At 38.3% G+C, this 17,790-nt stretch overlaps 2 protein-coding genes across 2 annotated transcripts; both read left to right on the top strand.

Moving 5' to 3' along the window:
* Positions 1–826: 826 nt before the first annotated feature.
* LOC121225295 (nitrate regulatory gene2 protein) lies at positions 827–4,570 on the top strand. Its single transcript, XM_041109541.1, has 5 exons — positions 827–983; positions 1,759–2,957; positions 3,041–3,252; positions 3,326–3,549; positions 3,620–4,570. Exons 2-5 carry the CDS (start codon positions 1,862–1,864, stop codon positions 4,281–4,283), a joined length of 2,196 nt encoding a protein of 731 aa, XP_040965475.1. The 5' UTR covers positions 827–983; positions 1,759–1,861; the 3' UTR covers positions 4,284–4,570.
* Positions 4,571–4,959: 389 nt separating this feature from the next.
* Positions 4,960–12,842, top strand: LOC107944182 (villin-4). Its single transcript, XM_041109540.1, has 24 exons — positions 4,960–5,072; positions 5,673–5,808; positions 5,939–6,038; positions 6,213–6,281; positions 6,396–6,632; positions 6,727–6,904; positions 7,006–7,144; positions 7,231–7,393; positions 7,479–7,626; positions 7,761–7,861; positions 8,085–8,240; positions 8,557–8,625; positions 8,720–8,788; positions 8,890–9,027; positions 9,232–9,360; positions 9,485–9,632; positions 9,758–9,768; positions 9,850–9,990; positions 10,171–10,296; positions 10,380–10,445; positions 11,023–11,344; positions 11,427–11,635; positions 11,718–11,916; positions 12,470–12,842. Exons 2-23 carry the CDS (start codon positions 5,747–5,749, stop codon positions 11,829–11,831), a joined length of 2,895 nt encoding a protein of 964 aa, XP_040965474.1. The 5' UTR covers positions 4,960–5,072; positions 5,673–5,746; the 3' UTR covers positions 11,832–11,916; positions 12,470–12,842.
* The last annotated feature ends 4,948 nt before the right edge of the window (positions 12,843–17,790 follow it).

Below are 17,790 nucleotides of genomic sequence, written 5' to 3'. Positions count from 1 at the left end.
TATTTAACAAAGCAAGTGCAACACTAGAGGGAGTCAAAGGCCTAACCCCATAAAATGGAAAAATTATGCTTTAGATCCTTTAAAATCTAGAAAATTATAAATTAATACATGATAAAATATCATTTTGCTCTCCTAAATGATAAAGCTATGATTTAACCCTTCCGAAATTGATAAAGTTACAAGCTTACAAATGAAACAAATTGCATTTTGACTTTAATAAAAAATTATAATTTAATATTTGGTCAAATAAGCTGTTTTTTTCAAGATTTAGGGAAATAAGCCGATATTGGAGAGAGTGTGTGAAAACGCGTTTAGCTGGAAGAGTTTTCTACTGACATGTTAGGGAAAGCGCGCCTAGCTGGACGCGTCTTCTTTGGAATTTTTAGAAAACACTTCTACCTGGGCACAATTTCTCGACATGTCAGTAGAAAACTTGCCCAACTAAATACGCTTTCACACACATTCTCTAAAATCGATTTATTTCTTTAAATCTTCAAAAAAAACCTATTTAACCAATTAAAAAAATCGACATATATTACCTATCTAGCCATTATATCAGGCAAATAGAAAGGTCAAATCCCTAAAACTAAAAGTGGACTAAATTTCAAAATTCCATAAAGTATAGGGACCGACGACGGCAGAATTAAACCGATCAGAAAATAAAGCTACGTGGCACTATCGTAATAAAGCGAAAACATGAAGGGTAAACATTCTGACAAGTTGATATTCGTTGTCCTCCTTTATCTCACTTTATCAGTAACTTCTCCAACATGACACTTTCTATTTATTTTATTTTATTTTAATTTTCATTTTCCAATTTTGTCCTTCACTTGACTTTTGTCTTTTTGACCGTTGCTTTAATCTTTTTTTTTTCCACAACGTCTCTCTCTCTCGTTGCCCTCTGATCAGACCCCCAAAAAATCAAAACAAAACAGAGCAAAGCAAAAAAACTTCATCTTATTCCCGCCTACATTTCTTCCCAGGTACATTATCAATAATTTTTAATTTTTTTTTCAAAATTATAATATGAACACTCTTCATTCAACAATGAAATGTTTAAAACCCATTTTTTTGTTTGTTTTTTGGTTTAGTTTTTCATTCTTTTTGCTGCACTTTGTCCACACAGTATATGTTTTCTTTTTGGCAAAAGAAAGTTTTGTTTTACTGTAGAATTTTGCTGTGGGGTTTTTTTTAATGATGAATTTTCAGTTTTTCATTAGTTTTCGAATGATTTTTCTATTATTTTTCACTTCATTTTACAAGGATTTTCTTTTTGGAGTTCCTTCTTCTTTAAGGAAAAAAAAACTAATGTTTTTAAATTTTTTTGGTTATTTTTTTCCCTTTAATTACTTTTTCTTTTCTTTTTTGTTCCAAACCTTTAATTATCTTTTTTTTTTTTACATTTTCTCTATTTTATTGTATTTTTTAAATATTACATTTTAGTATTGTTTTCATTTTCATTTGTTCAATATCCCTTTGTTCATGTATCATAATCTGTGTTAAACCATAAGTTCTTTACATGTATGTATGTATGTATGTATGTATGTATGTATGTATGTAAGTATGTATGTATGTATGTATGTATGTATGTATGTATGGTGCACGCAAGTTTGATATGTTCTAAGGCTTGAAGTTTAAGGAAAACACAATAGCTTTGTATACTTGTTTCCTTTGTATATTAGCTAAAGAATCCATTGATAATGATTTCATTAAATTGGTTCAAGTTGTTGTTGAACTGATCTGTTTTTTTATGAACAGTTTGGGGATAATCCGTTGGAATCTGGTTGGAAAAATTCGGGAACACGTTTTTAGCTTTGGGTTTTCGTTCACATTGTTGAACTGATAAGTAAAAGAGCGGATCATGGGATGTTCTACATCGAAATTAGACGATGAAGAGGCGGTTCAGCTTTGTAAAGATAGGAAGAATTTCATTAAGCAAGCAGTAGAGCAAAGAACAAGATTTGCTACAGGGCATTTAGCTTATATTCAATCCTTAAAACGAGTTTCGGCAGCTCTTCGGGGTTATGTCGAAGGAGATGAGTGTCATGAGTTCTTGTTAGATTCGTTTATAACCCCCCCTTTTACGCCTGTTAAGAAAGGGAGTCCCGGTTTCATATCGATTCAATCTAATCCTAAGTCCACATTGAAGGTGAGTTATTTGAGATCAGGTGGTAACCCTGCTGTTGCAGTTGAGGAGAGACCTCAATCGCCCGAAACTGTTCGGGTTCAAGCTTACTCTCCAGTGCATCATTATGGCATGGATGGTATTTTCGCAATGCAATCTTCTCCAATGAATAATTCCTCATTTTTTACTTATTCTCCGAACAATAGGCCGAATATACTTCCCCCTTCACCTCAATCGTCGCAATGGGACTTTTTTTGGAATCCGTTTTCGTCTTTAGATTACTACGGTTATCCCAACCGAAGTAGTCTCGATCAGGCAGTCGTGGACGATGATGTTAGAGGACTAAGGCAGGTAAGGGAAGAAGAAGGAATTCCCGATTTAGAAGAAGATGAAACTGAACATGAAGAATCCGAAAGTAAGGTGAATTCAGTAGAAGAGAAGGCTAAAATACATACAAACTATAATAGAGAAGAAGTTACGGTCGAGGATGTTGATGAGGATGACGAGGATGAGGAGGAAATAGATATGGCTGAAACCGAGCACGATGTAAAAGATGTACAGCCACAACGGAAAGTGAGTGTAGAAGTAGTACGATCACAAACTGCTGGACAAGTAGAAGTTAGTAACAAAGAAACGGTAGTTGGAAGTAGCGAAGCTAAAGAAGAAACACCCGGTTTTACGGTTTATGTAAACCGAAGGCCAACGAGTATGGCGGAAGTTATCAATGATCTCGATGCTCAATTCATGGTAGCTTGTGATGCAGCGAGTGAAGTGTCGGGAATGTTAGAGGCTAGTAGAGCTCAGTACTCATCGACCTCGAATGAGCTTACAGGTCGAACCTCATACATGGCCAATAATAGGTATTTCTTGTCATTTAAATTTCAGCATACTGATCTTGAGCGTTCATTCTTGCAGGCATGAAAATGTTGAATCCGGTAGCTTTGTTGCGGTCTGCTTCATCACGGTCGTCCTCGTCGAGATTCTTAATGAATTCTTCGAGTTCCCGAGAGGCAGGTTATGAAAGCAGCAGCTCCGTATCTGAAGAATCCTGCATGTTCCATGGTAGTCACCAATCGACATTGGATCGATTGTATGCCTGGGAGAAGAAACTTTACGAGGAAGTCAAGGTATATATACTGCTCGAATATATATACATATATATTCACCTCGTGCTGACATTGTTCTTACATTTCCGAACAGTCCGGAGAAAAGACTCGAATTGCTTACGAGAAGAAAAGTAGGCAGCTGAGGAACCAAGATGTAAAGGGTGATGACCCGTCCGTAGTAGATAAAACGAGAGCAGCAATTAGGGATCTGCACACACAGATGAAGGTTTCAATACATTCAGTTGAAGCTATTTCGAAGAGAATTGAAACTCTAAGGGACGAGGAGTTGCAACCGCAACTTCTGGAATTGGTGCACGGGTACGCCGGTTCTTGACATATAATGTATCCTATTGTTTCAAACTAAAAACTTCAATTTGTAAACAAACAGGTTAGCTAGGATGTGGAAAGTGATGGCGGAGTGTCACCAGGCTCAAAAACGGACCTTAGATGAAGCTAAGCTTTTACTAGCTGGAGCACCTTCGAAGCTGGAAGCAAAACGACAGTCTTCTATCTCAGCTGCTGCAAGTCTCGAAGCCGAGTTAAGGAATTGGAGAGCTTGTTTCGAGTCTTGGATCGTTTCTCAACGGTCCTATTTACGTGCTTTAAGTGGTTGGCTCCTCCGTTGTTTGAGGTCAGACCCTGATACATCCAAGTTACCGTTTTCCCCTCGCCGGTCCAGTGGGACACTTGTAATATTCGGACTTTGCATCCAATGGTCAAGGTTCCTTGATGCAACTCGTGAGACACCAGTCCTCGACGGGATAGATTTTTTTGCAGCGGGAATGGGGTCACTCTATTCACAACAGCTAAGAGAGGAGTGTCGAGTCGGGTCTAAGAGGTTTGCATCAGGGGAAAATATGGAGTTGGTAAATATTGATGAAGTCGGAGATGTTATGACGACGGAGAAATTAAGCGATGTTGCTGTAAGGGTACTTTGTGCCGGAATGTCTGTTGCGATGAGTTCACTAAGCGAGTTTGCGATCAGTTCAGCTGATGGCTATGCTGAACTTGTATCTAAGTTGCCACAAACTTCAAATGGTTCCAGGATGTGATTGAATTTTGTGCTACGAGAATGAATGTAAGTAGAAATGTTGTGTAACCCCTATCACAAGGTAGCCGGGACCGAACTCGATCTCAGCCAACATGAACAAGCAAAAGAGAATTCTTCAAAGCCTTGCAAGGGATAGGGGGGAATATGCAATAGTCAAAAGATTTTTAAGGAGTTTTTTTTATAACTTAATGTAAATGCAGTTAGTATGGTTAACAAATATATACACATTGCAATGATTTTTGTGCAATTTAGTCCCATTGTTATGAAAGTTTAGTAATCTTATATAAAGGCTTAATATATAATTTGGTACTCGAGTTTGACATTTTTTTATAATGTGATATTTGTATTTAACAAAAGTTATGCATTTTAATACTTAAAGGTAACAACTAACAATACTAATTTTTTAGTGTTTAATTCGAATTTTAGAATTAATTTTATGCACATTCATAATTCGGGATCCAACACTAACTGGTGGATGATATGTAAAAAGGAGAAACACAAGGGCCTAACATCAAGCCCCACCTTAATTTTTTTTCCCTAGAGCAGATTAGTAATGCATGAATCATGGCCGGTGACTCGCTATTTTCGGGCCATTCCCTTTCAATTTTTTTTCTTAATTTAGTAATATTTTTATTCTATTAATTTTTTTATCAAGTAAAATATAAAATTTTTTATTTAATTAAAAAAGAACAAAAAAAAAGGAGTTGCAAAACAAGAAATTTTGTTTTTCTGAGATCACCATTAACAACAATTCTATCTGTAAAGCAAATTAAAAAAATCATTAAGAAAGGTAAATGAGTAATGACCCTTTTATTTGTTTTATTACTTCATTTCCATTTCATTTTTTTAGCATTTTACTATTCTTTATTGTTGATTATACTGAAAAAAACCATTATTGTAATCTAGTACTATGCGAGTAAGTTTAATCAAAACTTAGTATGTTATATTATGTATCATGTGCGTGTTCTGTTTAGATTTATTTTAGCTTAATTTCGTCTTGCTCGGTGTTATTCTTATCTAGATTGTCTAATTTTTACTTTTTAATGGATTAATTTTGCTTGTAGTGTTTTGGATGTATTAAAATAGATTTTTTTAATGGAAATTTACCATGAGGAATAAGGTGGAATATGGGTTCTGTCATCTCCTTGTTTGATTTTTTTTTTAGGTTTAATTAAAGTATTCTATATGTTTGTTTTATTGTCTATGAATATTTTTTTGAGTTCGTAGTTGTTTTTCTCAACAATGTGATATTTACTTTGATATAATAAATTCGGTCACCTTTTCAACAACAAATACCATGAACAGTGTGTGGAAGTCTTGTTGTTGTTGTACCTTTAGATTCTCTTACATGCAATAATTTACTCAATTAATGGTGCTAATTATGTTTCAGGTTAAATACTACATATACTTCTGGGCCTCAGCTTAACACTTGAAGGTCAAAAACATTATATTGAAAGCTTCATAATGAGTCTTGCAGTTTCCATGAGAAATTTAGATCAAGCTTTCCAAGGAGCCGGGCAGAAAGCGTATCCTTTCACGTCGGAAACAACATTTCATGTATCATCATAGTTGAAAATCATCATTTTTTGTTGTACATTTTTGTGCAAACATTTCATGTTTGGTTTTGAATGAGTTATTCTCCTTAACAATGTACAGTGGAATCGAAGTTTGGCGCATCGAGAACTCTCGGCCGGTTTCTCTTCCGACTTCGTCATATGGAAAATTTTTCACAGGGGACTCTTATATTATTTTGAAGGCAAGTATTGAGTCGGTTTCTTGCATGTTAAGTAAATGTTAAAGCTTTTAGGACTAATGCATTTGGCTGATGTAGTTGCTGCATTTCTATTCGTAATATTTAACTAGATTATGCTTATGGTTCTAGGGTCCAATATGTGTTGTTGTCTGTAACATTACTATTTGTTTGGCGCAGACATTTGCCTCGAAAAGTGGTGTGTTACGTCACGATATTCACTACTGGCTTGGTAAAGATACAAGCCAGGTAAACCTTTGCTGCCATGAATTTATATTACTTTCAGAAAGTAATAGATTGAATTTGGAAACGGAAAAAGAAGAAGCTTTAGATCAATTTGTGACCGCAAGTCGTTTAACATAGGATGAAGCAGGTGCTGCTGCAGTCAAAACTATTGAACTTGATGCTGTTCTTGGAGGGCGGGCTGTCCAATATCGTGAGGTGCAGGACCAAGAAACAAACAAGTTTCTTTCCCTTTTCAAGCCATGTATCATGCCCCGGGAAGGTGGAGTTGCAACTGGATTCAAACAAGTTGATGAAGACGAATATAAGACACGTTTGCTTGTTTGCAAAGGAAAACAATGTGTCCAAGTAAAAGAGGCAAGTCTTTAGACCTTATTGATCTTTTTCAAGGACTAATAAATTATCATTTGGAGTGTGATTAAATCGAAGTTTTCGACATGTATTATGGCAGGTTCCTTTTGCTCGATCCACACTCAACCATGAAAACATCTTTATACTGGATACCCAGTCTAAAATCTTTCAATTTAATGGTTCCAATACATCCATTCAAGAGAGAGCAAAAGCACTAGAAGTTGTCCAATACATTAGAGATACTTACCATGATGGGAAATGTGATATAGCTACCATTGGTGAGTGAATTAACTGATTGGATCACGAAAGGATAAGATGAATGAAGTAATAAGTGGCTAATTGTATAGTCTAATGGTTTCGGTCTAATTACTCTATGCAGAGGATGGAAAGTTAATGGCTGATGCCGACGGTGGAGAGTTTTGGGCATTATTTGGTGGCTTTGCTCCACTTCCAAGGAAGACTGCTGCTCGTGGTGAGGACACAACTACTGATTCTCATCCAACCAAGAAACTACTACGGTAAAAATTTGTCTCTCTTTTGCTTTTTTGGAACTATAGTTTTGTAATTCAAAAAACATCCTCATGGGTTATGTTTGCTTGTCAAGTGTCGAGAAGGGGAAGGCAGATCCTATTGAGGTCGATTCCTTGACAAGAGAGTTGTTAGACACAGATAAATGCTATATTTTGGATTGTGGGTTAGAAGTCTATGTATGGATGGGAAGGAATACTTCTCTTGATAAAAGGAAGAGTGCGAGTAGTGTGGCTGAGGTAATCGCAAGTGCTTTCTGATGAGGTTTAGACCAAGCTTTTTTATTTGGATTTCTCATGTACTTCTGTTTGTGGCACTAAACAGGAGTTACTTCGAGATTCCGATCGACCAAAATCTCACTTAATTCGTGTAATAGGAGGATTTGAGACCGTTACATTTCGGTCAAAGTTTGAGTCATGGCCCCAGACCACCAATGCTACTGTTACAGAGGAGGGTAGAGGCAAAGTAGCCGGTTAGTAATTGTAATATCTTGAAATGTTCTTTGTGTTTGTAGTATGAGTCGTCCTCGAGATTTTTACCATTTTAGCTATCAAATACAATCACTTGACAATGTTATCATTAATATATCATTAATGGTTTTTGTAGCACTTTTACAACGACAGGGGCTGAATGTCAAGGGTCTTTTAAAAGCTGCTCCTGAGAAGGAAGAGCCCCAAGCACATATTGATTGCACTGGAAATTTGCAGGTAACTTGAAATCTAATTATTATTAAACGGTATATGATTAGAGGACAATTAAATTTTCAGTTATATCTCTCTATGTGTATATATGTATTACTATATATGCTAACTATGATTGAATTCAGTTGCACTAAAGCTCTTCTCCATGCTATATGCATAATATATGCAGCAATATTGACCTCGAGTTTGACGCGAGTTTACTGATGATAGCATTGACTTGAGTACACAGGTTTGGCGTGTGAATGGCCAGAACAAAGTTCTCCTTTCAGCTGCTGACCAGTCGAAATTTTACAGCGGGGATTGTTATATTTTTCAGTATTCTTATACCGAAGAAGACAAAGAAGAGCATCTTATAGGAACATGGTTTGGAAAGCAGAGCGTTGAGGTGATTAACCTTTCTTTTTCACTATTTCTTGCTCTCCATTCCATTAAATGATGACCGCTATAATGCTTTCAACTGTAATCTTGGGGACTATCCTCACGAAATATCATTCGAAAAATGTTAGAATAGTTACATTTACCCGTGGTTTTGTAGTAGAATACTATCATCTTTATAGGCTAATTCGCTAGAATGACTAAAGACCGCAACCATTGCACAATTAGCTGTAAGAGTAAGAGAAGAAGAGCTAATGCTAGCTTGAACATATATTTATCTTGCTACTTTTTCTTACAATGCCTATGATCATTCATTTTTGCTACAGGAAGAAAGAGCTTCTGCTGTTTCTTTGGCAAGCAAAATGGTTGAATCGATGAAGTTCATGGTTGCACAAGTAGTTTACCTATACCATTGCTGTTCTTTTTATCGAAGTTGTTGTATGCATTCTTTTCGAATTTTATTCTCATTGTATCTTATCTTATTATTAGACTTGCATCCATGAAGGAAGTGAACCCGTTCTATTCTTTTTAATTTTCCAGAGCTTTATCTTGTTCAAGGTTTGGGGAGTTTTTAATTCGTAAAACATTTACTTCAATGGATCCTCGTACTTATATTGAGATTTTCTCTAATGACCAGTTTGATTATTAACATTCATCAGGGTGGTCTTAGTGATGGATACAGGAAGTACATCGCCGAGAAGGAAATCCCGGATGAGACTTACACTGAAGATGGTGTCGCACTGTTTCGAGTTCAGGGTTCTGGACCCGAAAATATGCAAGCGATACAAGTTGAAGCAGTATGTCCCCAATTTTCAACTTTTCACCTACTATATTTCAGTTCAGAACTCAAAACAAGTGTAATCATGTGTAAAACCATGAGACTACAAAACAAGTTTTTGATCCAATAGGTTGTTGCTTTTGTAATTTTAGTTTTTGATCCAATTACTTGTTGTTTACAAGATGGACTAATGTTGCTCATTCTTTTTCTTTACTTGTATCAGGTCACACCGTCTTTGAACTCTTCCTACTGTTACATATTACATAGTGGTTCCAACGTCTTTACGTGGGCCGGAGGCCTAACTTCCCCGGATGACCAGGACCTCGTCGAGAGACAGCTAGATCTCATAAAGGTTTGATGTGTGTGTTTTAAGCAACTTCCTTATCAGAACTCGATTTAGGCTTGATATAATGGAATGTCTAAATTGTTTGGAGCACTTTTATTTTGTTCTTATGATGTACTTTTCATCTCTCTAGCCCGATTTACAAACCAAGCCACAAAAGGAAGGATCGGAGTCTGACGAGTTCTGGGAGTTGCTAGGAGGAAAAACTGAATACCCAAGCCAAAAGATCTCAAGTGTACCTGAAGGTGATCCTCATTTATTCTCTTGCACGTACTCGAAAGGTATTAGTTGGTTACAAGGTTTTTCTTTCATAGTCTTTCGATTTTAGGAATGTAAAATGTTAATTTCTAATCCCTTATCTTTCTTCATTGTCATGGTTAATCGCTAATTGCGCTCAAATCTGCAGGAACTCTGAAGGTGCGTATCTGCTTTCATTTACTTTCTGAACACGCAATATAGGCTGTGCTTTATGTTGTTTGAGCCAAATTTATCGTGCAGGTGATGGAGATATATAACTTCACCCAGGACGATCTGATGACCGAAGATATATTCATCCTAGATTGTCACTCGGACATCTTCGTTTGGGTAGGACAACTAGTTGATACCAAGAGTAAATTGCAGGCCTTAACAATCGGTGAGGTAAGAACAACTGGTTGCATAGGAGGTTGCACTCGTAGAACTTCTAAAAAATGTGAACTTACATGTTCCTCATGGTTGGTCGTGTTCGGTTCGATATCGATTTAAGAATTTTGGAACGATTTGTGACAGGTTTTGCTAGATGTGCTCTGACTTCTTTTTTTCTTTTTGGTTGTCGTACAGAAATTTCTCAAGCAAGATTTTCTCTTTGAAAATTTATCTTGTGAAACTCCGATATACATAGTCATGGAAGGGAGTGAGCCGCCCTTCTTCACTCGTTTTTTTACGTGGGACTCTGCGAAGTCCAATGTGAGTATCTTTGCTGTTGCATGAAAAGTGATCATGGTTGATTTTACTTTGCAAGGATTTTAGTGTTTTTACCTTGCTTGCAGATGCATGGGAACTCATTTCAAAGGAAGCTTACTATAATGAAACACGGGGGTACACCAATAACAGATGTAAGGCTGTAGTTTACTCTTTTGAAATAGTTGAACTTTCTATGTCCTTAGTGTCGAGTTATCTATATCCAAACTTGTTGAGTGTTTGTTTCTCTGTGTCCTCTTCAGAGTGACTCATTGTCATATATATATATATACACGAAGCAAGTTCCACTAATATGTCGTGTTAGGGATAACTAGACTACACGCGTGATGACACGCACGTGTCCTAGTAAAGGGCTTGCCAGACCATAGGCGAGCTGTTGGGGAGCTATCTAGGTTGGTAGCGAGCAAGACCCTGGCTAGCCGAACCATACCTCACCAACTAGGAAGAGTGGTGAGCACACGTGTTGAGCAAGCAGGGTTTACATGGCATGCTTTATATTATTTGTATAACAAAGCCTAACTCGTAATTCACGAAATGCATCATTACTTCTACGATATACATGATAGATTTTGAAATAGAAACCATGTACACTACCTCGACATGTAGATATCATATTACGTATCCACTCTTAACTCATTTGTTCTTGTTAAAGACTTTTAACTATCCTCTTTAGTATTAATTCTCCGGTTTCACATTTGATTTGATGCTTAGAAACCGAAGCGGAGAGGGACTGCATCGATTGGAGGAAGATCTAGTGGTGCACCAGAAAAACCGCAACGTTCGAGAAGTGTGTCCTTCAGCCCTGACCGACCTCGTGTGAGGGGCAGGTCTCCTGCTTTCAATGCACTTGCATCTAGATTCGAGAATCCTAGTAGTAGGAACCTTTCTACTCCACCCCCAATGGTTAGAAAAGTATACCCGAAATCCGGGACTCCGGATTCAGGGACGAAGGCTGCAGCTATAGCAGCTCTTACTGAAAGTTTTGATCGCCCATCAGCTCGAGAGACTCTCATGCCTAGAATTATGAAGAAGGGTATGCATTTTCTTTTTCAATGTTTGGGTAAGTTCATGTTATTTTTCATATTCACGTGACATTATGTTTCTTCATCACGAAGCGGCAAGCCCAGCAGCAGCCAAGACAACATCACCAGAGCCTAAGACAAAGGAGAATTCCATGAGCAGCAGACTAGAATCCCTCACTATACAAGAAGATGTGAAAGAAGGCGAGACCGAAGATGAGGAAGGCCTTCCGATACACCCTTACGAACGTCTTACAACGTCATCAACAGATCCCGTCACCGATATAGACGTGACCAAACGAGAGGTATGATTTTTAACATGGTATTGGCTTATCACAAGGTTGTACCGTTGCTTCTCTGATATATTTCCGTGTTCGATACATGTAGACTTACCTATCAGCCACCGAGTTCAAGGAGAAGTTCGGGATGAAAAGGGTTGAATTCTACAAGTTGCCTAAATGGAAACAAAACAAGCTCAAAATGGGTCTTCAACTGTTTTAACTCCCCCTTTCCTTCGTGCATTTGCTTTTTCTTCAGATCCAAGCAAACAAGGTTGCAGGTTGAAGAAGACTTGCTTGCAAAATCTGTAAAAATTCTTTCTTTTCCATCAAGAAAGTTCGTTTTTTCTTAAGTAATACAACATTTAGTCCTTAAACTTCACAACTTTTTCCAATTTTGATCCATGTGATAACATGACCCTTTGATACCATGACACAATTTCAAAGTGCCACATCTTCCCATGAACAAAAATTGGAAAAAATTACCAAGTTCAAAGACTAATGTGGAGCAAAAAAGAAAAGTTTAGGACCAAATTGGAAAAAGGTTACCAGGTTAAGGGACTAAATATTACGTTATCCCTTTTCTTAAATAACAATTTGTGGAAAAGGGGGATAAGGCAACATTTAGTCCCTGAACTTGATAAGTTTTCTCAACTTGGTCCCTAAACTTTACAACTTTTCTCAATTTTGGTCCATGTGATTACGTGACACTTCGATATCGTGACACAATTTCAGAGTGCTGCATCTTCACATGAACAAAAATTAAGTTATTAAATTCAAAGACTAAATATTGCTTTATCCTTTTTCTTAAACAACAATTTGTGAAATCATTTTAACTAGACATTTTTCCTTCGGTTGCAGTGGGAAGTGAAAGTGATGAAGTTGGTTCAGCATGCAGCAAACTCGATAGCATGCAGGCCATGAAGACCAAGACATGCAGGAGCTGCTGATGCAAGCTTATTTTATTTATTTTGTAATTTCTAGTCAATGAAATGTAATCTTAGTTCATTTCTAACTAAGTTAGGTTGTTGACTGATGTAATTAGCTTCTGTATGAGCTGTAAACACAACTTTGTATAGGTTTACAAGCTAAAATTTCAAGTTTCCATGTAATTAGTGGGAGTAGATGATGTTTAGGTAATTATTTGCTGTTTTTGACAAGCTTAGTGCTTGGTTTATGTATTGGCATTATGCCATTATTCAATTTTCTGAATGAAGTTCAGTTTGTTCATCAATTTTTCTCTTCATTTCTCTTAGCTTTTCTTCCTTTCTCTTGCTCGAATTCTCTTGTTTGCTCAGCAAGTCTCGAGACTTGCTCGACAAGTCTGTACTGAATCTGTTAGTTTCAGTTACAGTACCAACAATTGGTATCTAGAGCCTATTTCTTAAGGGATCTGTTATACAAATACATGGCTTCATCAAGCTTTTCACCAGCTGCACCTCAAGTCTTTAATGGAGAAGGCTATCACATATGGGTGGTCAAAATGAAGACCTACCTGCAGGCATACGATCTGTGGGAGGCGGTCAACTTAGATGTTGAACCAGAACCACTTAGAGGCAATCCAACAGTGGCTCAGATCAGGCAGCATGCTGATGAGAGGACCAAGAGGCATAAAGCCATGTCTTGCATCCAGAATTCAGTGTCTGATGTGATTTTCACAAGGATTATGGCCTGTGAATCACCAAAACAGGCCTGGGACAAGTTGCAGGAAGAGTTTCAAGGGACAGAGAGGACAATGCAGCAACAGTTGCTAAACTTGAGGAGAGATTTTGAGAATTTGAAGATGAAGGAAGAAGAAACTGTCAAGCAATATTCTGACAGGATTATGGCTGTGGTTAACAGCATCAGGCTCCTTGGAGAGCAGTTCAATGAAGCTAGGATAGTGGAGAAGGTTATAGCAACTCTACCTGAGAGGTATGAGGCAAAAATCTCATCTCTCGAGGACTCAAGGGATCTGTCCACCATCTCCCTGACAGAGTTGATCAATGCTCTATATGCTCAAGAGCAGAGGAGAGCAAGCAGACTAGAGGAGCACCAAGAAAGTGCCTTTCAGGCAAGAACAAATACTGCCTACAAAGGCAAGAAGGCCTGGAGAGACAAACCAAAGAATGATGCTGCAAGGAGAGAAGGTCAGACTTGCAAGCACTGCAGAAGGGTTGGTCATCCAGAAGAAAAGTGCTGGTTTAATCCAGAAGCTGTATGTCAGTATTGTAAGAAGAAGGGTCATGTTGAGAGAGTCTGCAAGAGTAAAACCAAATCGAGGCAGAATCAGTTTCAACAGATGAAAGCAAAGGCTCGAGTAACTAAGGAGGACAGTGATCAAGAGGAGCAAGTCTTTGCTGTGTCATGCTCAGCTGCTCAGGAAAGGTCCTCATCTGGTTGGCTCCTAGACAGTGGATGCACCAACCACATGACACCTGATGCTGCAATCTTCAAGTCTTTAGACAGAAGCTGCAGAACTAAAGTCAAGATAGGAAATGGTCATTTTATTCAAGCTGAAGGCAAGGGTGATGTGCTGATATGCACCCTTACAGGTACCAAAGTGATTTCAAATGTGCTGTTGGTGCCTGAAATTGACAGAAACCTGCTCAGCATAGCTCAGTTGCTGGAAAAAGGTTATTCAGTTGTGTTTAAAGACCACCAGTGCCAAATCAGTGATCCAAGTGGATCCAAACTGATGGCAGTCCCTATGGCTGATAAGAGCTTTGTGGTTGACTGGACAAAAAAGTCAGACATTGCCTACACAGCCACTTCAGATGAATCCAAGCTGTGGCATCAAAGACTGGGACATGCCAACTTCAGATCGATGGCCCGAATGGTCAGAGAGGACCTGGCTGAAAATTTCATCAACTCGGTGGACCATGATGATGTATGTAAAGTATGTCAATTAGGAAAACAGGCCAGACTCCCATTTCCCTCGAATCAAGCCTGGAGAGCCTCTGAAAAACTCCAACTGGTGCATACTGATGTGTGTGGCCCTATGAAGACTGAGTCATTAAGTGGAAACAGGCATTTTATACTGTTCATTGATGATTTTTCAAGATATTGCTGGATTTACTTCTTAAAACAAAAATCTGAAGTGGCCTCAGTGTTTTGGAAGTTCAAGACTGCTTCTGAGACTGAAACAGGCTGTAAGCTGAAGACCATAAGGTCTGATAATGGGACTGAGTACACCTCAGCTCAGTTCCAAGCCTTCTATGATAAGGCAGGCATCAAACATCAACTTACCAACACATATACACCTCAGCAGAATGGTGTAAGTGAAAGGAAGAATAGGAGTTTGATGGATATGGCCAGGTGCTTGATGATTCAGAAGAATCTGCCTAAAGCACTATGGGCAAAAGCAGTTAACACTGCAACATACATTCAAAATAGACTTCCAACCAAGGCTTTGGATCAGAAGACTCCATTCGAGGCCTGGTTTAGCTTCAAGCCATCATTGGCTCATCTGAAGGTCTTTGGATGCATCTGTTATGCACATGTACCTGCTGTTAAAAGGGACAAATTGTCTGAAAGGGCTCAACCTGGTGTACTGGTGGGCTATAGCACTGTTAAGAAGGGCTATAGGATCTTGGATCCTTCAACAAACAAGGTGTCAATTAGCAGGGATGTGGTATTTGATGAAAGGTCATGTTGGAACTGGGAAAGACATGAACCTGAAGAAGTTTCTGAAGAACTAGTAACAGACCAAGCTGAGCCAGACCAAAATGTTCCAGAAATGGACATTGATGATGAACCAGTTAGAGGAACAAGGCCATTGACTGAGATTTATGAAAGGGCTCATGTAGCCATAGCTGAACCAAGCAACTTTGAAGAGGCTGAGGCTCAGCAAGGGTGGAAGCAGGTAATGGCTGAGGAGATCAGCATGATTGAGAAGAACCAGACCTGGGAATTGGTTGAAAGGCCAGTCAAAAGGAAGGTGATTGGGGTGAAATGGGTGTACAAAGTCAAGCACAATGCTGATGGAACCTTGAACAAACTGAAAGCAAGGCTAGTTGTCAAGGGGTTCAGTCAGAGGTATGGCCTGGACTACCTGGAGACCTTTGCACCAGTGGCCAGGCTCGACACCATCAGACTGCTAATTGCCTTAGCAGCACAGCTCGAATGGAAAATCCATCAACTTGATGTGAAATCAGCCTTTCTGAATGGTTTCTTAGATGAAGACATCTATGTTGAACAACCACAAGGGTTTGAAATAGCTGGCAGAGAGCATATGGTCTACAAACTGAAGAAGGCCCTATATGGATTAAAACAGGCTCCAAGGGCTTGGTACAGCAGAATCGATGGCTACTTGACTGATCTGGGATTCGATTGAAGCAAGAGTGAGCCAACACTGTATGTCAAAAAACAAGGGACACAAATACAACTCATTGTGTCCCTGTATGTTGATGACCTTCTGGTGACAGGAGAAGATCGAGTAGTGCTGGCTGATTTCAAGACCAAGATGCAGGAAGTGTTTGAAATGTCTGATCTTGGGGAGATGTCCTATTTTCTTGGAATGGAGGTGTCTCAAGTACAGAATGAGATATTTCTAAGCTAGAGAAGCTTTGCCACAAAGATTCTGACCAAGTTCTCCATGCAAAACAGCAAGGCAACTAAAACACCTGTTGCTGTTGGAGAAAAACTATCGAGCCAAGGTGATTTTGAGAAAGTATGTGAAACAACCTACAGGAGTCTAGTTGGTTGCTTGCTATACTTGACTGCCACTAGACCAGACATCATGTATGTTGTAGGATTGCTCTCAAGGTTCTTGCATTGCTGCAATGAGAAGCATTTCCAAGCTGCAAAGAGAGTGCTGAGATATGTCAAAGGCACTTTAAGCTATGGTTTGAAGTACAGCAAAGAAGGAAATCTGAAGCTGGTTGGCTACACTGATAGTGACTGGGCTGGCTCGATAGATGACATGAAAAGCACCTCAGGGTATGCTTTTAACCTTGGTTCAGCCATGTTTTGCTGGAGCTCGAAGAAGCAAAGTCTAGTGGCTCAATCTACTGCTGAAGCAGAGTATGTGGCAACAGCAAGTGCTGTCAACCAAGCCATATGGCTAAGGAAAATATTGGCTGACTTGAATGTGCATCAAGAGGAAGCTACTGAGATCTTCTGTGACAACCAATCTGCAGTAGCAATTGCTAAAAATCCAGTGTTCCATGGAAGAACAAAGCATTTTAGCATCAAGTTACATGTTGTTCGAGAAATGGAGCAAGCTCAGGAAGTAAAGCTGATCCACTGTAATTCAGAGGATCAACTTGCAGACATTTTAACGAAAGCCCTTAGTGTCACAAGGTTCGAATGTCTAAGGAAGAAGTTAGGTGTTTGCTCCATGCAAACTAAGGAGGAGTGATGAAGTTGGTTCAGCATGCAGCAAACTCGACAGCATGCAGGCCATGAAGACCAAGACATGCAGGAGCTGCTGATGCAAGCTTATTTTATTTATTTTGTAATTTTTAGTCAATGAAATGTAATCTTAGTTCATTTCTAACTAAGTTAGGTTGTTGACTGATGTAATTAGCTTATGTATGAGCTGTAAACACAACTTTGTATAGGTTTACAAGCTAAAATTTCAAGTTTCCATGTAATTAGTGGGAGTAGGTGATGTTTAGGTAATTATTTGCTGTTTTTGACAAGCTTAGTGCTTGGTTTATGTATTGGCATTATGCCATTATTCAATTTTATGAATGAAGTTCAGTTTGTTCATCAATTTTTCTCTTCATTTCTCTTAGCTTTTCTTCCTTTCTCTTGCTCGAATTCTCTTGTTTGCTCAGCAAGTCTCGAGACTTGCTCGACAAGTCTGTACTGAATCTGTTAGTTTCAGTTACAGCACCAACAGAAAGGGATAGCATCACTACATTATTAATTATTTAGCTGCTTCTCTTTCCAGGGAGCTTTGTTTCTGCATTGATGGCCATATATATCCAGATTTTTTTAATCAATTTTTTTTATTTTTTAAGAAAAATGGTTAAAATTAGAGCAACATTTAGGTGCTTGCAAATGCTGATAATTTAGGTTGTAAAAAACAAAGGATTAAAAAAGTGTGTAGAGAGCAGTGTGTAAGAACTAGTTCATTCATCATTTTGTTTTGGCAATAAAACATTATGATCATTTTTTCTGTTAAAAGTAAAATATAAAGAGAAAGAAAAGTAAATACACTAAACTAATTAATGGTGGCCAATTAGTGAGTTAGG

The sequence above is a fragment of the Gossypium hirsutum genome, chromosome D13 (genome assembly GCF_007990345.1).
Source record: "Gossypium hirsutum isolate 1008001.06 chromosome D13, Gossypium_hirsutum_v2.1, whole genome shotgun sequence".
In the NCBI taxonomy this organism is placed as follows: Eukaryota; Viridiplantae; Streptophyta; class Magnoliopsida; order Malvales; family Malvaceae; genus Gossypium; species Gossypium hirsutum.
Note: the sequence above shows the minus strand (reverse complement) of the source record. Positions and strands in the feature narration are given on the sequence as shown.